The sequence below is a fragment of the Aplidium turbinatum genome, chromosome 14 (assembly GCF_918807975.1).
Source record: "Aplidium turbinatum chromosome 14, kaAplTurb1.1, whole genome shotgun sequence".
Lineage (NCBI taxonomy): Eukaryota > Metazoa > Chordata > Ascidiacea > Aplousobranchia > Polyclinidae > Aplidium > Aplidium turbinatum.
Genome location: NC_137485.1, coordinates 8,770,744 through 8,793,570, shown reverse-complemented (window position 1 = coordinate 8,793,570; position 22,827 = coordinate 8,770,744). Strand labels below are relative to the sequence as shown.

The 22,827-nt window shown below is 38.4% G+C and overlaps 1 protein-coding gene across 1 annotated transcript; it reads right to left on the bottom strand.

Moving 5' to 3' along the window:
* Nucleotides 1-40: 40 nt before the first annotated feature.
* On the bottom strand, nt 41-21,626 carry LOC145783456 (H(+)/Cl(-) exchange transporter 4-like). Its single transcript, XM_082595335.1, has 14 exons — nt 21,509-21,626; nt 16,252-16,380; nt 9,846-10,103; nt 9,455-9,663; nt 8,764-8,889; nt 7,808-8,095; nt 6,988-7,236; nt 6,578-6,742; nt 5,709-5,840; nt 4,547-4,733; nt 3,999-4,208; nt 3,293-3,481; nt 2,539-2,764; nt 41-1,948 (listed from the first exon to the last, which is right to left on the bottom strand). The coding sequence occupies exons 1-14, from the start codon at nt 21,543-21,545 to the stop codon at nt 1,858-1,860; spliced, it is 2,496 nt and encodes an 831-aa protein (XP_082451461.1). The 5' UTR covers nt 21,546-21,626; the 3' UTR covers nt 41-1,857.
* Nucleotides 21,627-22,827: the final 1,201 nt, after the last annotated feature.

The following is a 22,827-nucleotide window of genomic DNA, read 5'->3' as shown; positions in this document are numbered from 1 at the left end:
CTCGTACAGTGACACGCAAAGTTGTATTGATGGGTTATATTATCTGACGAGCATGAAGAATAGATATTAGATATGGCTATTGCACGGAATCACGAGATAAGAAGGTTTCCAATCAGTACAATAAGAAATAACTGACAGCACAGAAGTCCGGTCGATCGCACGAATAATGTTCACCTGCAGATTCGCCCAGAAGTTTTCTGATTTCGCAGACGACATACCAGGCTGCATCTCCAGGCAGCCACAATTTTTAACCCGAGCTGTGGAATCGGAGGAATTTGAGAGTCCGGAGTTGTTAAAAGGTCGGCTGCGGCTTGACACAAAACGATAAATAATTTTTGTTGCCCGTATTGCCTTCTAAAACTTTACCAGAAAATAGAAACGCTGGTTGGTTTAAAACTCGCCATTTCAAATTGTAAGTGAAATTAAATTTAAAAAAATCTGGCAACCCTCAAGTCGGAGTAATATAATTGTTCCGCCCGACTCCACAGCTCTGTTTTTAACGAACATACTTTTCATATAAGGATTGTCTACGCCAACTATTCGCGAAAAGCTTGGAAAATCAGTTGTGTGATAATACAAAACATGCATTGATTGACAAAGAGTATACTTTCTCTGTCCAAGGAAGTACTTAGGCAACGTAATAAACTAAAATAACCGAACGTAAACCTATATCATATACTCTAGGGTCAAAGAACGCATTGCACTTCGCAACCTTGATAACCACTGCTAAAAGTACACGTGCAAAATTAGTTTAGATGTCCATTGTCCAATGTAAGACTGTGCATCTCACATTACTGACACGTTAATGCAGCAACGAAAATTGTCAACATACCAGCAAACTTATTTCAGAACAACGCCTACCCAGACAGCAAATCAGTCGTTTTTTTTTACATTGATTCAACGTCTGCAGACGTTGAATCAATGTAAAAAAACGACTGATTTGCTATTTGGGTAATGATCAACTGCAGACACGAAATCGTTTTCATTGGTTTTCGAAAACAGCTTCTTGCCCCAAGGATTACGCAGTTAAATGGTAAACCAGAGGATGTGCTTTATAAAGCGACGTGTAAACAACCTGTACGAGACGAACACTGTATTTGAAACAGCTTCATTCGGACAGAAACGTGAACCACTAAGTTATGTGAATATTCAACACTGCAAGTCACTACCTTTTAAACCTATATTGATAAGCTTGTAGCAATCAAAATGTTACAGTCAGTTAATTAAGCTGACCACTGCCTCAGTGCGCGAAATTGGATCTTTTAGGTTACACTGATTTAAAGGTGCAGATAGTGAATACAAGCGCCTAAATGTCGTGGACCTGATCTTGCAAGCTAGAAGAGTACGGAATCAGAGGCTTACGCCAATCTGTACTGCAACGCAAAAAGAATACATAATGTCAATGCAACAAACACGTTTCTCAAAAAGAAAAATTTCTTATTTTCAACTGCCAGGCTCGACAAGTTAGTGAAAGAGAGTGAACTCTTGCTGGTTGTTGTGAGTGACAATGACTTACAACACTTTGACTTCGAAAATACGCTCGTCCTGCTACAACATAGAGCACAATCTGGAAGAACGTTGAAGGCAGACAGTAAAAATGTGCTGTTCAATGTCAAGAGGATGGAAAGAGTACACGGATACAAAATGAATAAATACAAAACTAAACTGGCCAAGAAAAGATACAAAGGTGAGATAGGATTCTACCATATGAAACAAAGCTAATAAAAAAAAAGTCATACACGAGCATCATAACATTGAGCGACGACTGCAGATAGACAAAAACGATAACTTAACTTATTTTGTCACGTGGACGGAGCGGAGCGTTGGTGGATACAAGATAGGGAAGTAGATGACGATTCAATTGAACATTATCGAGTCTGGATCTTGTTCATTTAACTGGGCGATATGACGCAGGATATCCTTCTTCGTTATCACACCCAGCAACCGCCTGCGACAAGGAAAAGGTTAGGATTGATAAAATTACAGAAGCTTGCAACAAAGCTCTTAGTCTTGTGCTAAAAATTCTCTGCTACATCTACACAGATCGTATTATTCAAAGACTAAAATGACCATTAAAAATAGCTTCGTGTGATTAGCACCACCTTACAGCATGGTGCGGAAGGTTAGCCTTGAAACTGAAATCTAAATCTCAAGCTGGAACATCAAATCTTTGATAGATCTCATACTATACCGGCACTACTACCTATGAAAGCTCGAGTAAATTGCTTGTTTATTCTTGAGCACCTAGCGAAAGATACTTGGTTAAAACAATCCAAACCAAAAAGTAAGAATATACGTGTTTTTGTCTATCTGGGGATACGTTCGGTAGTTAAAGATTTAGATTAAGTGGACGGGAAGGTAAGGAAGCCAATCTTAGTGTCTACCTTAAGGTATGCCAATCAGTGTCCTGCCAAAGAAACAACCACATGCTCTTGAGCGGTGTCGAACCGGTGAGCTTTCGAGTGTTGCACCAGGGCTCTCACTATTCGGCTATGCAGCCGACAATGGAAGTGTTAATGAGAGTAGAACGTGTCTCACCCATTGTGTGTTACCAACGCCTGTCTGATGCCGAGTTTTGAGAATATTTCGACAACAATTTCCATTGGCGTATGATCGGTGACGGTGATAGGGCTGAGGTCAACGATGTTGAAGAGCCTAACTGGATGCGGTCCTGATGAGCCACTTGTGGACGGCGTTGGAGCGTGGAGTGTGAAGTAGACTTTTGAATTGCTCAACACATGCTCGCTATGTGATCGTGCGCCTTCTGTGGGCAAAAAGCACAGACTTTCAACAAAGGATGTCTGCAGTGGTTGAATCAATGTAAAAATGACCGGTTTTGCTACCGCATGAAGTTCAAAGTTCTAAAACCGGTGCATTCTATTTTTGAACAGTATCCGAAACTGACTCATGTATATCTTCAAACGAGTGCTAGTTTACCCAACAAACGTTAAACTAAACCAAAACAAATTCGAATTCTTTTACAGTCGAACTCGCCTATTGTGGCACCTGAAGGGACCGTCGAAAACGTGGCACTATAGCAAAATGTGACTATAACCGACTTCTACTGTATTTAAGTGGTTTTAAATTGGCAACAATATAAAATTAATGTAGTAACACTTAATTGTTCGTTAAGCTTTTTAACATTAAGACGCCGTTGCTTTTGTATTTTAATAAAGCCTGCTGAGTGCTCATACAAGATTAACGGAAGTGCGCGCTTCTGCAAACAAATCAACCGTCTTTTACATTGATTCAACGTCTGGAGTACACAGAACCAAAGAAGACGTCACATTACCTAATGCAATGGTTAAATCTCTTTTGTAAAGATATCCCACAAGCCTTTGTGAGTCAGTTGACGTAATGACCGGAAAGCCGTTGTACCTGGTCGTTTTGACCAAGGTTTCAAGGTCTTCAACTGTCATCCCCTCTTGCACAACAACCTTCAACGGGGGATCTCCCCTCCGAGGCCGCATCACGTCAGTCGCTGCAAGAAAGCAGAGTTTTTTAAATGTAGAAAAAAGCGGCTGAAACCGGTATAGTCTACCAGTTAGAATTGTTGATTGTTGAATATGATACTTCAAAAGGAAATTGAAGATAAACAAGTGAAAGCTGAACTTCCTCTAGTGCAGGGGGCTGGTCTAAAAAGCCGAAACAACACACGACTGCTTTCTACTGTATAGTGTGGAATCATAGAGCAACTGAAGTTGCAGTTTGAAGAAAATTGTTTGCTTGCAATATGCATATCATAAACATAGACATACTCATATATTGCAACTAATGACAGCATCAAATCTGATAAGCAATCATAGGTGCTATCTTGAGTTCTTGTCGGGGCAGCTAATAAACATTTTTGTTTGCAAATGCTGCAACATGTTTCTGAAACAACCAAATGCTGTACATAGATGCCGGTGAAACACAGTAGACCTTCGCTGAAGAAATCAATTGCTCACTCGTGGCATTTTTTTGATAGGAATTCAAATTTATGAGGCACAGCTACTTACCTAGAGTGGTATGCGTGAACTCATCCTTGTTGTCGAGGAACGGGTAGCCATTGAGCCTGATATGTCCGTCGTAAATACCTTCTTTTCCGAAAGCATCGCCAACCCATTTGCTGAACATGGCGGCGGCCATCAATGGAACAATGTAAGCCAACCCGCCGGTCAACTCAAACATGATAACCACTAAGGAAACCGTCATCCGGGTCACTCCACCTGTAACAAAGAACACTTTTCCGTCACAAATTGATGTATGTGAATATGTGATCAGTATTTTGGATAAGTTTCAACCGTATCTAAACTAAATTTAAAAAAACGATTTCATTTGGCAGCCACACCCTCATAAATAATTAAAAGCTATCAATATCTTGAAAGCACAATACAGTAGATATACGAGCTCACTATCTACATAGTTCGTAAAAAGCCGCATTGGCAACATACATACGACGACGACAATATGATAGATGACCACGATGGTAAAACCTTATCCCATGAGATACGGTTTTCACTACACCAACACCAAAGTGAGACAAACTAGAATAAGCCATTATTACCAAGGGTAGCAGCTGCGCCGACCATTGCGTAAAGTCCAGGGGTGACGCAAGTGTGGTCCGATACACAGTTGTTCTTCCACAAAACACAATCGGGGTAATTGAATACGAGTTGCTCCACCCCAATTCCTATCAACCTGCCCATGATTGCACCTACTGCCATGCTGGGTATGAACAAGCCAGTGGGCAACTGAAAGATTAAGAATCTTTATTCAATTTCCTGTTTGTCTGAAGAAACTGGAAGGTAGAAACACCCTGAATAAAGTGATTATAAAAAAACGCCACATTCTACTCTCATGGGATGAAGTTTCTTGGAAATGCGATAGAATCAAGCATGGCCACCTGGAGATGCGGCCTGATTTGTCACATTTTGCAGATTTTGATTACAGCTACTGCTAGTGCTTGACTGAGATTTTTTGAGATGTTTTTACTTTTTGCGGTTTCCTAATGACAAAAAACTTTTTTGTTGCCTTGGGGAAGCAGTAGCAAATGAGAAAAAGTAAGTTAAAAAACGCAAAATCAGACTGTTATTGAAAATGAAATTTATTTAAACGTTTGCCCAAAGTTAGAAAAACCTGGAAATTTCTGCAAAATGTGACAAATCAGGCCGTATCTTTAGGTGGCCATGAATCAAGCATATCCTCGTAACTTCACCCCAGACAACAAAATCCGCCATTTTTACATTGATTCAACGTCTGCAAACGTTGCAAATGTAAAAATGACGGGTTTTTGTTGTCTGGGTGTATACATTCTACCTCCGATCAAAATTCACACATTAATAATTCATTGAAATCTTCATGATAAAAACGAGATAGCCAAAATAAATAGTGTGATGAGTTTTGTTGTATCAAAGTATATGTTCTGGTGGTTGAAAGTACCGACCAAATATCTACGTTAACTGTCGACAAACAACAAAACTGCATTTGCTTGAGGTTTTCATCAACATAAAATAATGTTTTATTTCGGAAAGCGTATATGTTTTCACCGAATCAAAGCTCACCAACCAGTGGGTTTGACAATTGACTATGACAATGCTTGAGATTCAATTGAAAAAGCAGCAATAACGCCAAGGCGCAAAATGCAACAACTGAAACATTTTGATCGATATCAAGTTAAAATGACACTCGGCCGACAAGACACTTCACAGCAACACATGAGAACTCACCTTCACGCCAAATGTGAACACAGTAATAACAGATTTGAAGATAAGGGCAAGCACAAGCTGCCAAATGGCAGTAACAAGTCCGTCACCAATGGGAGCGGGCTGGTGTTCCCCATGCGAGTTGTAAGTTAGGTGCTCCACTGAAGTTTGGTTCTGTCAATCATAGGTGCTTCTTGAGAAAAGTGACGTATATGGCAGAATGCATGTACTTTAATATTATGTAACAAATACAGAGCCGATACGAAGCCGCTTGCGGCAGTTGACTTAGTTTCATATATCTCACTGATAATTAAAGTAACTTGCGTTCTTCTGGTGTACACCAGAAGAACGCAAATTACTTTAATTATCAAATGCCTGGTGAACAGTTTCACTCTATCTTACTGTTGTTATTGAAAGGATTCGCGTGACCTCTCTGTTTAATTTGCAGAACATATCATTGTGGTGTGCGTTTCTTAATTTAAGTTATTAAGACGTCACCAAAAGCAATGAAAAAGCAACAATGGAACGTAACGAATGAGATGAAGCCTTTTTTTGAATAATGTTTTTGTCTTGGCGTTTGATAAATCTCGCTGTTACTTCATTTTGCTATCATTGCTACGTACTTTTGCAACACTACAGTATCAGTAAAAATGTCGGCATCAGCAAAAATATTGGTGTTGGTACACCTTTAATTTTGAATAATTCAAGATAACTAGTTAAAAACTAATTTTAAGAGTCTTTAGCAGTTGAAGAATACTCACGACACGTTCATTGATTTTTAAGTTGAAAGTCATGAGTTTAAAGATATATTTTTAACTCTTTACAATTTAAACGTTACAGCTGTTAGGAAAGTTTGCAAATATCTCCACAAGCCTAATAGTTTAGTTAGTTACCACTGGAGCGTAGTCGCATAGAGAGCTATTGATGGTCGGGCTGCATTCCTGCACAAGTTCAGCTATCATGGAGCTGGCATCGGTTCTTGTGTATGGATTTGGATAGGACGCAGCGGCGGTTATTATAGTTAGGACAATGATTTCTGCAATTGGATACTTCCCAAGCTACAAAGACAGAAAAATAAAGTTGGTACAATAATAACATATATTTAATAATAATAATAGAAAACCAATGACATCACAAAACCAATATGATGGTCATAGATGCAATGGCAACACAACTTTATGACCAAAAATTATAAATTTGGCTGTTTTATTAAAAATAATTGTGAAAAATACAGTTACAAGCGATAGATGCTTTTTAGCGGTAGCAATTCTTAGTATAAGTGGATTGTTGCAAACATACAAACCTTTGATGTGGTCCGAAATTTGCACCACTTGAGATTGGCATGAATGAAGGCAGCCCCGAAGAGTCCTCCTAGCACACCGATGAAAGCGAATGGCACGAGCTCAAATAGGAACCAAGGTCTGTTGTATGTGACGTAAAACATAACGAGATGGGAGTTTCCGAACGGGTTTATTGAGCGAAGCACAAATGCAGCGGTCAATGCGCAAAAGAACGATCGCCAGAGAGTTTTCATCGGGAAATAGTAGCTGACCTGACACAAGAGTATGTTATAAGGGTTTCGTTTTTTATGTGCATCCAACGTTGATTTCCGCATCGAACACTATTGTCTTCTGTGCTGTGCAGCAATACCGACTCTTTCGTCGGGTAGCGCAGCACACTTCTGCGTGAACTATACGTTTTTCTTTCATATTTATATGTTTATTTTCATCATTATATAAATATTACTTTTAGGAGAAGTACAGTAGCGCAAGACCAAATATTGATGCTGTTTTTGTAAGGTTTGTAACATGACCACACAGGGTACCGAATTCACATGTAACTGTGCAGCTACAGCAGATGTTTGTACTTGTAGTTGTGTGATAAAATACTACACTAATAATAGCTACATTGTATTAATTAATAATATACTCGGCTGCGCCTCTATACAGCTGTGCTATCACTGCCTGCTTTGTAAAGCGCATAAATATGTTCAATGGATGTAGCGTTATATAAAAACACACATTATCATATTATCATAAATCTAAATCATATTATCATATAAATCATATTATCATATTATCACATTATCATAAATATGTAAACGCCATATCTACAAAACTTACCTCTTCAAGACTAAATAAAACTCCGCCGACAGGGGCGCCAAAGGCAACCGATACACCTGCCGCTGCGGCTGCTGACAAAACCTCGCGCTTCTTCGCTTCGTTCTTGCCATATTTTGGAAAGAGATGAGCAAAGACGTTGCCGCAGCAAGCAGCAATGTGAACCAACGGTCCCTCTTTCCCAAGACTTAAATTTGAAGCCACAGCGAGCGGCGCGGTGACTGACTTGATCAGAAGTGTCCACTTTCCAAGATAGCCGCGGATGATAAAACCACTTAGAATGGTTTTAACCTTAAAACAATGAAACCCGACATAAAAACCATGCAAAACTGTGAAAAAAAAATCTTACAATGAAGCAAAGCCTTGCAACATTTCAAAAGTCTTCTTCAAAATTACAATTCAAATGTCTTGTCTGACAAGTTCGTTAAATAAACTTCCGCGTTAATATTTCAAGTGAAGTCGTTAGACCTGAAAAATTTCTTCTCACAGCCAACATGTTGCGCCGTCCGGCAACGGAAAAATCCGGCAGTGTATCACAACATAAGTTTACTATGTACACATCTCCAACCTTGCTTTATATCTCCATAATGCGTTTGTTTTCAAGATCAAGGATTATCTTGAGGATTTGCATAAAAACTTTTGTTTTTAACATCCAGCTATGACAACGTAAAATTTTCTGCACCATTTATCTGAGTGAGCCCACGCTACATTTTACTACATTTCTTTAAAATATGTACAATTGTACATGACTACTTAAACATAAGATGCACCGCATTTTGATGCATAGTTTTATCATTGAAAGATGTTTCTCAAAAGAATATCTAAAAAATTATAGCTACGCTAAATTCGGAGTGTCTTTGAGTCTCGGACATTTTAAGCTTCCATTTAAAAACACTTTGCAAGATGCCAAAACATGCAACGGAATGAACAATCTTGGAAATTTTGTGAAGATTACTCACTTCTGGAATACCAGATCCACAGGCATAAGGGGCAAAGACTTTTATCAAAATACCAGCCAGTGACGAAAACAACACTGCAGTGATGACATACATGAAGAAGTCGACAGCATAGCCTGAAGCATCAGCCTAAATCAAGTTTAAAAAAATAAAACAATGCGGGCTTGCAAAATCCATTATTTTTACATCAATTAAGCATTCACAAACATTGGTTCAATATCTACAGCGGGACCGATTTTGCTAGCTGGGGTAAGACCAGACAAAATTTCTGCTTTTTTTAAGTTTTTCTTGTGTGTAAAAGTAAACAACTGGGAGCTACTCTACCTAAAAGTATAAAAGAATTAAACTTACATCAAAACAGCAATTAAAATACACCTAATTGCACCTTGCCAAAAACCAACAAACCTCGACAAGCGACTAGTAAAGTGGCGTTACTTCAAAGCATTAAGTCAACAACAAAAATCATATCTGTTGGTAATTGCACACATATGGTGTAGGTGAGTAGCCTACAATAGAAAAAATCTACACTTTCAAAACTCGTTCAAATATAAAAAAGGACGTCAATTTGTAGTAAAACGGCTATTTTCCGCATGTTTACTCACTGCACATACAGTTCTACCCCTAGGTGCAACGTTCATATGAAGAACGCTGCACTTCGTGCTAGAAACGATAATTATGCTTATTCTGTACATACAGTGTTCTCCATCCCAAAAACTTGACTCCAACTTTGCCAAGAGCAATTGTGAACGACGTTTGAGACGATCGTTTGATTGTTTAACGTCCCATTTGACCAAATCCCCCAACAACAGGATTCCTTGTTCAACCAGAAGCGATTTCGGCAAACTCCTAACTTGATGTCAGCCAACCACTTTGTGACAATATCAATGATACCGGCGCAAGTACCTGGCAGAAGACGAACAATGCCATGAAGTTAAAAAGTTATTATTCTGAAAAAAATTATTCTGTTTCAAAAAGAAAATTAAGGATTTAAAAGTATAGACAGCTAAAGCAGACGTATAAAATTGGGAGATTGCAATATGCAGCACGTAGTGTGACTTATATAGGATATTACACGAGAATCATACCTGCAGCCAATCCGACAAGCAAAACAACGAGCCACCCTGACCAAGCATCATGAAGACCTTTGATAGTTTGAAAAAAGGACTCGTCTTTTCTGTGTAATATTTGACGGTGCCGTAGTCGATTACGTGACATTTCTCTCAACCAATCAATGGTATGGAAATCTTCATATGTCCCTAATTCATCAGCATGATCTTGAGAACGATCAAGAGACTCAAGAAGATGGCTGGACGTGGTTTGTTGATTTCGTCTGGACTTTCCAACTGTTTTATAATAATACAAATGAAAATTTTTGGTCGACATACGTTTTACAAGAACTATATCTGCGCACTTTGATGATCTTTTTAAATTATACAGTATGTGTTGTTACTTGTAATGTGCATTAAACAGTCCAACTTTGCCCAAAATTTGTGAGTTAAAGGCATACTAAATGAAAATTTCAAACGGGAATTAAGCATTAAAATGAGTAAACTGAACATTCAAGAATACATTTCAAAAAAATTACCGAAAAAAATTCGTTTTCAAAGGCGCTGGCAAGGTCCAAAGTCCAATGTTTCATTTATTTTCAAAATAACCAAAAGTGCAAACACTACTCGAGAATACGTCACTAAAGACAGCAATAACAAAAGCCACGTTACCACATCTGATGTTTTGAGCAAACTGTCTGATTTTTTGATGTTGAAATGTGTTGTTTTGATGTACATACATACATAGCCTACAGTCAAATCGCCCGCAGTAACAATTATTGCGCGATTAGCTGATTGCTATAGTCTGTAGTGACGTAACTGTACAGTCGCACGCTTCGCTGCTCAGGCTAATTTCGTTTTGAAAGTTCTGACAAAAGCACGCGCGCAATGGTGGTCAGACCGCAATGGGGCAAAAATTTATTGAAAATCGTTTTATGGTAGTATGTTAAACACAAAGAACGTGGAAAATCGCCAAGTCAGGTTTTTCCTTTAGTATCCCTTTAAAGTCTGACCACAATATGGTCTTTATGTTTCGTTAGGTTTGTCTAATGGATAATTATGTGATCTACACGCGAAAATGATCCACAGCAGTATAAATATTGAGTTGTAGTGTTTGGTCTTAGGATTGAGGTACTCTATTTACATTGCAATACTTTATATATTTTGTTGACCACATCACAAATATATACACCTTAAGTTGTACTACAAACTTACACATAGATCACACACTATGCTGACACTGAAATTGACCAAACTTTCAATGCTTGGCATAGTAAATTTTGAGAGCATTATTACGTGCTAAGTAATTGTTTAATCTCATGCATTAAATAATGTTTGCAGAACTGCCTGGACAGATGCCTGTTGGTAAAAACATCGTACAACAAGCAATAAGCACAATTATTTCAACACCAGTACATTCACTCATTGCTGATGATTAAACTTTCATGTCAGATAAATGTCTGTCATCTTTCCAAAAAAATGTCAATAGAGAAATAGAAAAAATTGATGTGTGGATAAAAATCAATAAGCTGTCATTAAATTATAGTAAAATTGATTCTCTGCAATAAACAAAGTGCAGCAGAAAATTTTAGTTTGTCAATCAGTAGCCAAAGTACTGAAAGAAAAGTATAAACTATCTTGGTGTAACTTTGGATGAACGATTGCAATGGAATAGTCATATATTATTAATCTTAGAAAGCAGCTTGCAAAGGTCTGTGGAGTGTGGTATAACATTTAAGCTAAGATACATTGCTCCATTGACAATACTACAAACTTTATATAACGCTTTGTTTCAATCCAAAATTCAATACTTGGTTATAAACTGGGGAAGGGCAAATTCTACACTACTTGCTCCAATTCAAGTGTTACAGAACAAGTTTGTCCAATCGTGTCTATTTTTGCCAAGATCAGCAAATGCAACTATTTTTTATCATAAATTTAATGTGCTCAGAATTAAAGATAAAGCTTCAATGGAGTGTTACTATGGAATCAAATACCCGAAGAACAAAGGAACATCTTACAAGGATGGATCCAGGGGGGGTGTGGTGGGGGTGCGCACCCCCCAAAAAAAATTCAAACTGCTATTATTTTAATAAACTAATGGGATTAAGATCTACTAGTATTACTTTATATTTTGATAGATCATAGCATTTTATATCAGCATGTAACGAATTGATGCTGTGTAGATTATGGAATGTGTACCAATGGAAATAATCACGTGTTTTGTACTGCTCATGTTTTTAAACTTTAGAATATTTCCCAAAATTTCATCACGTTCTTGAATTTTGTTATACCCGGTACTATAAGTGGTTTTTATTGATGATTGTTTTTAAGACTTGATTTTTCATGCACACTTTCTCCATTTTCAGGTCTTTATTAATAATTAATATTAAACAAAAACATCTGTATTAACAACATGAATGCTTATCAGTATGCCAAATACAGCAGACACATTTTGACAGTGCCACACTGATGGACTTCCTTGAATAAAAATAGATTTCAGCAGCACCCCCCCAAAAGTTAGAGGCTGGATCCATCCCTGACATCTTACAATACTTTTAAATTTAAATATAAATGTTTCTTAAAAAATTTGTACAGTAATCATTCCTAAAACATATCATCTGCTTATCTCCTTGCACATAGTCTGTATGTCGCTTTGCTTTTGTTGTTTCCTGTATTATGTTAAGTACCGATATTATGTTACTTAATTTTTGTGTTTTGCTTATATGTACAGTAGGGTGGGGTGAAAAAGTACTAATTTTGGATTTGAGCATTCTCTCGCAGATATTTCTTGTGGAGGTTTGAGAAAACATCACACAAAAAATTTCAGCGATTTTTGACAACAGGAACCTACCCACTTTTTGAGTTGAAATTTCATAATATCCCTAAAATTTCAAAGTTTTTTTCGCATTATTTAAAGTTGATATAATATTGTAATATTTCTTTTATACCTAAAACTATTAGTTTACTTATGTGTTTTTCCCAATATGGGGCCAATAGATGCAAATTAAAGTAGGGAAATGAATCATAAAAAGTGTAAAAATCTTGGATTTTTTCTAAAAATTTACCAAAGTCAAAAGTTACACTATCTAGTTTTGTATAGGCCAATAATTCCCGCATTCAATAGTTTCCTCGTCGAATAGGGCCTCGTCGAAAAAGTGCCGGGTCGAATAGCCGTTTACCTTTTTGTGATTGTCTGACAATTTGATACAGACGGTCTTCTTCTTTCGTTTGAAACTAGATCAAATTTCAGGACAGGTGGTGGAGAGCCAGATGAGTGTAGCTTCGTCCAGCGTTGCTATCCTACCATGCGTTCCATTTGGTGCCTTGTAGATGGGACATTCGAGAACGACATGGTCAGCAGTTTGTTCCTCCGCTCCGCATTCGCTGGCCGATGAGGGAGCCAGACCCCACTTGTGCATGTTGGAGTAGATGCGATCGACTCCGGTTCGGATTCTTTTGAGCTTGACTCAAGTCGGCCGAGGCAGGTCCATACCAGGGGGGCGCGCCACCGGGTGGGGTATAAAACCATGTAGTTTGATGTCGGTGGCGCACCACGCTGCTTTCCAAGTATCTTCCATGAAGTGTGCTGCGCTGATGGCATGATCGCTGAATAGATGTAGTAATTCAAAAGCAGCTGGCACAAAGGGGTGTCTTGACTTTAGTTGCCGGGGAGATTCCTGAGGTGGGATGTTGAGTTTTGCATGGAGCAAGTGGTTAGGATCTCCCGCCCGGCAAGCCAGGTGTATTATGGCTCCCTTTCGGCGGAGCTCAGCCGGTTGGATGCCTGCAAGGATTGGTAAGTACTCTGTTGGAGTTGGGCGCAGGCATTCAGTCTTCAGTCACAGTTCGCAATGCGTCGTTGATTGGGCTGTCGATGAGACGGGTGTGGGCACTGCGGCACCAGGCAGGGGCGCAGTATTCAGCAGTGGAGTGAACCAGAGCCAGGGTTGCAGTGCGTAAGGTGTCAGCACCTGCACCCCAAGTTGTGCCTGCCAGACGTCTCAGCAGGGCGACGCGAGATGTCAGCTTTTTGCGTAGTGACTGTAAATGGTGACGGTATGTGAGTGGCCTGTCAAGTGTAACCCCAAGGTATGTTGGTTCTGGGCAGGGCGGCAGAATTTTGCCGTTAACGGTCACTTTCAGGTCACGTTTTGCCTCCCTGTTGTTGACATGGAAGACTGCCGTCACAGTTTTACTTTCGCTGAGCTTCAGTTTCTATTGAAGGTATCCAGATATTGTCGTCATGTCTTGGCTCAACGTCGTTTGTAATGATTGCCAGTCTTTCGCAGAGTACAAAATGGCCAAGTCATCAGCATATGCATATTTGTCAGATGTTGTTGATGGTAGGTCTGCGTATAGACGTTGAAAAGGAGGGGAGCCAAGACTGATCCCTGTGGGACACCGTTTTTGAGTCGCCGCAGTCTACTTGGTTTTCCGCTTCCGGTGGCAAGGGTAAAACTCCTGTTGTGGATGAGTTCCATGATCATTTTGACCATGTGCCTGTCAGGGAGTAGGCGGAGTAGCTTGTAGACTAGGCCACGGTGCCAAACAGTGTCATAGGCTGCTGTTAGGTGGATAAAACAGCCCCCGCTTTCTTTTTTGCCGAGAAGCTCTTCTCAATATCTTAAGTTAGTAGTGTGACTTGGTCTACAGTTGACTTCCGGTGTCGGAAACCAACTTGTTCTTTGGGAAACAGTGGGTCAATTATTGGTTCAACACGGGCGTAGATCAGTCTCTCAAGGATCTTGAAAGGGATGCAGAGCAAGGAAATGGGGCGATTTGCATCGTCTAGTGGTTTGTTTGGCTTAATGGCTTAGGGATTGCGACGACCAGAGATCTTCTCCATACTTTAGGAATCTTGAGGCGGCACAGGCAGGACGACAGGAAATTGTATAACCAGGACTTTAGAACATAACCAGCGTGCATGATAAGCTCTGGACATATCCTACCTGGACCAGAGGCCTTTCCAGGTTTTAGGTGCTTGAGGGCAGCATTGAATTCGCTCCGTGAGAAGGAGCTAGAAATGCTCTCCTAGTCTGGTGTGTTGATCTCCCAAAGCTTTGTCACTTCTTTGGTAACAAACCGATCGGAGATATGGTTACACGGCTTATATATCCCATTTTTTATTACCTGCGATGCGATCTTATTAGCAGGAATGGGACATTGTCGGGGTGATTGTCTTGATCGTCCGTAAGGTTAATGAGTGTGCTCTACGCTGCACGGCTTGAGTGCGAGAGATTGGATGGTCTCTGTCCAGCGTTCTTTTTTTTTGCATCGAGTCATTCCAGAAGAGCCTTGGCGGCTGAGGGTGTTGTTTGACCATCTGAAGAGCTAACAAAAGATTGGTAGAGGCGCTCGCACTCTGCATCCCTAACACGGAGTGTAGTTACTTCTACGACCGCAGCACACTCTGAAAATGTGATAATGGCAATGCTTGCGGATGACACCAGAAAAGTTCGAGAAAATGCAGTCATGGCAATATTGAAAATTCGCAATGGGGCAAATATTGGTGATAGATCCGTTCGGAAGTTTGTTGTTCCAACGATAAATTATGAGGCCAACCATTATTCGACATCACCGTATATTTATGTTATGAACCTATCTTCACAACCACAATTACATCTAATTACATCATCTCATATCGTGAAAGCAAAATAGAAGTGAAAAGCTATCCAAACCACTCCCAATCAGTAGAAAGAATTGTGAAAATGGTGACTGATGCATCGTACAAAGTGTGTGGGTTTGATAGAAGACATGGATTCATCCGTGCTGGTATAGCTTCCAGGAATCTGATTCCTGCTGCAGATACAAAGGCGCACTACAGCCAAGCACATTTGTAGATACTGTTAACACTAAAATCAAGTGTTAGTATATTTGTGTTACAATTGAATTAGTGACTGTTGAATCCAATTGATTTTGCATGACTGTCATTTTATATTCCCAAACTGAGTTTAAAATGCAATGGTATTCGATTTTTGAAAAAAATTGCATGTTTTTGCAAAAAAAATTAAAGCAATCGAATCTCAAAACCTAAACAAAACTTGTATTAGAAGCTAGTCCAAGTCATTATTAGTGCAATGTAAAATAGTATATTGAACATAGCCAAAAAAAGTGTCTTTAAAGTTCTATTTTCGTAAGCATATGTTTTGCATATTTTTCGAAAAAGGCAGAATTTTCAACCCAAAAAGTGGGTAGGTTCCCAAGGTCAAAATTTCCTCAAATTCGGTTTCTGGTCGTTTTATGTTGTTCCACAAGAAATATCAACGAGACAAAGCAAAATTTTTGGTTCACCCCACCCTAATGTACAGGTGGCAGCTGACTTTGGTGACCTTTTGGTCTTTCGCTGCCATCCTTGCTGTGCGAATTATTTTTGTTTATTGTGTTGTGTATAATTATTTTTGTTTATTCACCAGCAGAAAAAATAAATTAACTGAACTAATACCTTGAAACGATCGATCTCCAAGCAGTGGATCATCTTCCGAGTCATCATGATAGGCAGTGTTGTGTGAGAAACTAGTCATGTCAAGTAACTCGTCGTCTGTATCACTCACACCACTGCTTTGTCTTCTCCCTGAAAGTTAAATAGCAAGTACGTAACTGATCATGAATCAACTGTTACTTTACTGAATGTTGCATGTATATTAACCTGGTTGCAAAATTAAATACTTTTTTCACCTTTGTACTTGGTGACAAAAACATACTAACATGACCTTTCACTACAACTAAGAGTTTTAGAAAAGTATGGTAGTTATATCTAAGCACATTAAAGCTATATAAAAACAATAAAAACTATTAATACTACAAAAAGTGCTCAATGCTAAGCAAAAAATTCTATTTGAATAAGAACTTCTGATGATCCGTTAAAGATGAAACAGGCTGTTAAGGATTCAGATAGTAATAAGTATAGTTGATTTAAAGCTATATATATATATATATATTTTACAAAGTTGCCATGTCAATATAATATAATAAGGTTAAAAATTATTTATTGAACCAGGAAAAAACCACAAACATACAGTAGTTGCTAATTTCATGAGATAGAATAAAAATCTTTCTACTCTTTTCTTATCTGCAAAGATATCTTCAAAACCCTGGGCTTACTGAAGTGCAGTGCCATACATACTGACTTGTAATCAATCTTTTGCCCCAGGGCTTAAACATGTAAGGCTGCCAATCCTGCCATACCTAGTTCAGTAGATTTAAATCTAAATAAATGCCAAGCCTTATTTACGTTTGAAAACCAAGACTGTAAATAGCAATGCAATCACTTAAAATCGTATTTTATTTTAGTATCTGAAGCAATGAAAACAAACAAGTCAAACAACCAACAAAACTTCCAAAATTAACCTAAACATTACCAAACCTATTAAGTGATATTGCACAAAGCAATGGTTAACAATGGTTAAATGCTGTCTGCACTTGCCATTTAGTTGGTATGACTGAAAATAATGTAGTCAGCAGTTTTCAAAAATGAATATAGTATTCTCTCAAATTGTTTAGAAAAAAATGATTCAACTGTACTTGTTAATAATTCAATATTTAAAGTTCATAAGTTTGTATCTAATTAACACTGTGTCTAATTAAAGTGCACGTATGAGCTAAAGTTGGTAAAATTTTATTTGCATTCTGTTTCAAGACAGATATCAATGGCAAGAAAGGATTCAAATAACAGAACTTTACCGTATTTATCCGTGTTAAAGTCGCATTCGTGTATAAGTCGCACCCCAAAATTTGGCTCAAATATTGGTACAAAATTTTTTTAGCAAATTTTATTGAAAAACAACAATCAAAATTTTAATAGCCTTCAAACTCGTTTTGAAGCCTTTGAACTCACATGCGAGATGTTTGCGTTAAAATTCACATGCATGCTGTGCAGTGAGCATGTTAATGCGATGCTTGCAATCCCCGCACGCAAAATACAAACGCTTAATAGCAGCGCTAACGAGCGATATGTAGCATTCGTTTGTCAGAAGTTCAGAACCTTGTGTAAAAGTCGCACCCTCGTGTATAAGTCGCACCCCAACCTTTTTGAGCAAGATTTGGTGCAAAATTTTGCGACTTATACACGGATAAATACGGTAGTTTAGGATATTCAATTATTCATTGATCTTGAACCTTAATTGACTTGGACATTTGCAAACTACATCTGTTCTAAATAATTAGGTATATAACTCTTAAAATCAGTAAATGCTTTTTTACTGATTTTATACGTTTGGTTGAATCCTTTTACATGGATCCTACAAATAATATATGTCCTGCAATTCTCTAAACACCGAGAAGCCAGAACAGAGGTTAAGAGTCTTCAGATTATAACTCTTAAACTTGAATACTAAATCCTATTAAGATTATTTCAATCAAAGAAATGAATTCAAGTCATAACTTCTTCTTCGTCGTATGAGCTGTCTTCTTCCGGACGATATGTTTGGGCATGAGGTCATCAGCCACTCGACAGTATCGTCATCCAGGGCCTTCAGTCCAAGCGTTCCATGTGGTGGTTGGTGGATTGGGCAGTCATGGACGACATGGTCCACTGTCTGGTCTGTGGCACTACACTCACATCCGGTGAGGGAGCCAGGCCCCATTGGCACATGTCTGAGCGATAGCGGCCGACACCGGTTTGTAGGCGGTTAAGCTGAACCTTCACGTGGTCCCCCCCGGGGAGGAAGACAAGCACCTTCACATGGTCCCCCCGTCAGTAACACACTAAATGTATGCGAAATGAAGCTTGTCAAACAAGAGCTCACGAGACTGTTCAGCGCAGGGTGGGTAGGGGAATGCCCTTTTCAGGGCACGCACTGTTGAAAAGTGCCGACGACCCACCGTACTGCAGCTGAACACTGAGGGCATTACGGCCAGCAAGCTCAGCACAATCCCTGCTCAGCATCATCGAGCACCTGGACACCAAGCATCAAGTCAGAACGAAGTCGTGGTTTTGTTTACACTTTACAGCAACAAAGTAAACTTTTCAGTATTCAGATTGATGTAATTATAGCACAAATTTATTATTATGCAATGAACCAAGTCTTTCCGAACATCTACATAACTGTTAAACATGATCATATTTAATGTCATTTAACTCTACACTGGAAATACTTTCTGTGCAAACTTACGGAATACAGAGTTACAGACACTGCAAGCTATCACTACCAAATGACAACCAAAGCCATGAATCCCATTAATGCAACATCTACTAGCATGATTATTAAATACTAACTTACAACCAGTCAACCATTGTGCAATCAGTATCAATAATTATTAAATACAACAAAAATAAAATATCATAAACTACTTGTGCTGCATTGCAATAGGAACAGTTTAGAGATGTACCGATATATCGGTATCGGCATCGGTATCGGTGATATCGGCCATTTTTTGAGTATCGGTATCGGCAAAATTTGGCCGATACTGTGGCCGATACTAAACATGTAAAAAAAGGCGTTTGCTGCGGATTTTTGCAGAAGCAAAGATATTACATAGATTTTTTAAAGTAGTAACTAACACCACATTGATATAGAAAAATAACAACCTGTTCAAATTTTTGATACCTCACACTCCCATGACTTCATGTGCGTACCTCTTGGCATTGTTTGCTTACAGTGATTCTTTCACTCAAACAAAACGTTTTGTTTCAGCAGTTTTGCGTTGTTCGATTCTTAAGTTGTGAAGGAGACTCAATTTCTCCAATATTTATCATGCTTTTCTTTGTGTTTCTTTTTATTTCTCAGCAGAGGATAAAACCAGGCCAAGACTACCCAGGTAGCAAAAATGTATACTTTTGCATCGTTTTTACGTTGCTAAACGTTTAAAAAACCATGTAACTTGGTTGTTTTTAGTAAGCTGGTTTTATCAGTTTGTGATTTAATATCCACACATTTCGTTGTAATAAACTCACCAAGCTTAAACAATGTCATGGCAGAGTAAGTAGGCTTAAAATGATAGCAATGGGACTACCAATCCTCACTAAACTAATCAATAAATGGTCTTGTTGCGCCTAAGATGACAACCTCATTGTGAAGAAAGGAGCGTTCTTCCCGGCTATCAGCACAAGGCTGAGCACTCACTAGTACAGCGAGCTGTTGCGATTCGCTAACCATAACGGTGTAGCTTCCACGCTAGCCATTTAGACCATTAAATCAACTATATGTTTCTCGGCAGCCGTTTTGTAGCAAGAATTGACATCGACAAGAATTGAAATGGCTAGTGTACGCCCGGACAGCAGAATAACTAAGTGTTATGATTTAATTTAGGGTGCTTTAAACAGAACATTTTTGCACGTAAAGCATTAAATTACCACTTTGGGCCCATAATTTGCTTGCAAAGCACTCGCTTACCTTTCTGGGCCCTTTTGCTAGATTATGGGCCCCCAAGACTAAAGAATAACAACTTTAATGCTTGAAATCAGTCGTTTAGAATGGTTTTAGCCAAACATTTTTGCGCGTAAACTATAAAACCAAAATTTCGGGCCCTCCCAACAAACACAGGCTTGGGCCGTCAAGGGTACGCCGTACCCTCCGTACCCCCTCTCATAAGCCTTGGTCATTTTAGGCGCAACAAGACCATTTTGATTAGTTTAGTGAGGATTCGTAGTTTCATTGCTTTCATTTTGAGCATACTTATTCTGCCATGACATTGTTTAAGCTTGGTGAGTTTATTACAACGAAAGGTGGAAATTTAATCAGAAACTGATAGAACCAGCTTACTAAAAACAACCAAGTTACACGGGTTTTTTAAATGTTTAGCAACGTAAAAACGATGCAAAAGTATACATTTTTGCTACCTGGGTAGTCTTGGCCTGGTAAAAGCTTTTCAACCGAACGACAAGCGCCATTAGGTTGCACATTACTTGTCGAATAGTTTTTGTACGACTACACAAATTACTTGGTTTACATTTTACATCTTATTATCAATTATGATAGCCTATTTGGAGAGTTTGCGCAAACATTTTATTAATTTTTCAGAAACCCCAATTATGATGTAATGTTTCTTCCCTTATACCCCAGTCCTCAATTATGGTGGCCTTTCATTACTAAAACCTACTATTATGACACAACAATGCAGTTGAGATAGGATTCTTGAATCTTTAATAAGTTATGCCAATTGAAAGCTTTTTTCAATAGTTTTATGCAAATAAGGTAAAACTTAGCATTTGATATGATTCCTTGCAAATACCAAAATTGCTTTGTAACATCAAAGTATCGGCCAAAATATCGGTATCAGTATCGGTATCGGCCTAAAAAAGTGATATCGGTATCGGGATCGGTATCGGCCAAAATATTGGTATCGGTACATCTCTAGAACAGTTGCTTAATGAAGAATGCTTAGCTAGAATCCTAGGTATGACATAGGCTAAACATCTTGTCAGACCACATCTATAAATGTAAACTTAAATCTCAGTGAAAACAAAGCTGCGCAGATCACTAACACATCACCGTCATGGCTCAATTTTCTGTAATATTGTCCTAAACACTACACAGTATGTAAGTTACCAACTACAAAAAAGGTTACTCAAAAGTATAGGTTATAACAGTAACATATCCCATTGAATGCTTCTTCATATTAAGAAAGTCATGTACGTTTCACTGCCAGTCATGCTGCAATATCTTGATGAATTTTAACATGGTATGCATCTGCAAAAAGTTACCATAACTGTGCAAGAAAGGTAGGAATTTTAATAAGACTAAGTTAACACAATAATTTACCATTGGTATGTGTATTCCAGGTTGCAACAGAAGTCATTCCAGTAGCCCGAAACCAGGAGAACAAAAATTTTGTTTTTTTTGTTTAAGGAATTACAGTTCTTATATACGGTACATCAAACAGTATTTAGTCCATGAAGCCTTCAGCAATGATATGGTATGTTAAAATAGCTTGCAATAGCTGGAAATAGTATATAAAGTAAACTGTGAGTTTGTAATATTTAGGCAGTGGCTATTTGACCGGCGCCGGTCTTTGAATCTGAAACACTATTTGACCAGTCATGACGTCACTATACAGTCACTTTTTTTCTTTTTCTCTTTCAAAGCAAAAGACGAGAAGCACGTATATATAAGTTCTAAATCCGACCGTTTTATTCAACTCGTTACGTGGCGCGAGCGTTACGTCGCCGGCTCCTGTTCTAGAGGGACTAAGTTCGATACTACCCGGAAGCGTTCCTTTTTCTATTATTTTTTTTTAACTAAATTTTAACCCGAAGTGCATTTTTGTAGTTAATTTTTAAATTGAGTTGTCTACAGCCCAATTTTTTATGTCTTTTCAAATGTGAGTAATAAAGTTAGAGTTTTTTTAATTTGCTGAAATTTGAGAATTTCTCTGGGTAATTTTCCGTTTGGGGCCGTGCTAACTATAGCCTACTACATAATTTTTCATTCAGGCACGTTTTAAACCTTTCAAGGTTTTGCCACCTTTTCCCGTTCATTAACGTGCTGGTAGGTCTATATCGATTTTTGTAGTTAGTATCTTTTTCGTCCCGGACGCGTTAATGACGAAAAATAAAATGTTTGATTGATTGTTGTGACCGTATTTGCCGAACGAAACATTACATTTTTGCTCTCAACAACAAGTAGTTATATACAATGCTTCTTTTAAAAAATTGTAATGGTATGTAAATGTAATGCAACTCAAATTAAAAATTGACTACAAAAGTGCACTTCGGGTCAAAATGTAGCTAAAAAAACAAATTAATAAAAAAAAGGAACGCTTCCGGGTAGTATCGAACTCAGGCCCTCTAGTATAGGAGTCTGCGACGTATCGCTCGCGCCACGTAACGAGTTGAATAAAATCGTGGAATTAGAAGTTATCCCTACGCGCTTCTCGTCTTTTGCTTTGAAAGAGAAAAAGAAAAAAAGTGACTGTATAATGACGTAATGACGGTCAAATAGTGTTTCAGATTCAAAGACCGGCGCCGGTCAAATAGCCACTGCCTAATATTTAGGTTAGTGGTAAGTTATAAAGTAGTGCGGTAAATATTTTCAAGTCAGAAATCAAAGCTCATTGTAGATGTAAGGTACGGTAGCCTACT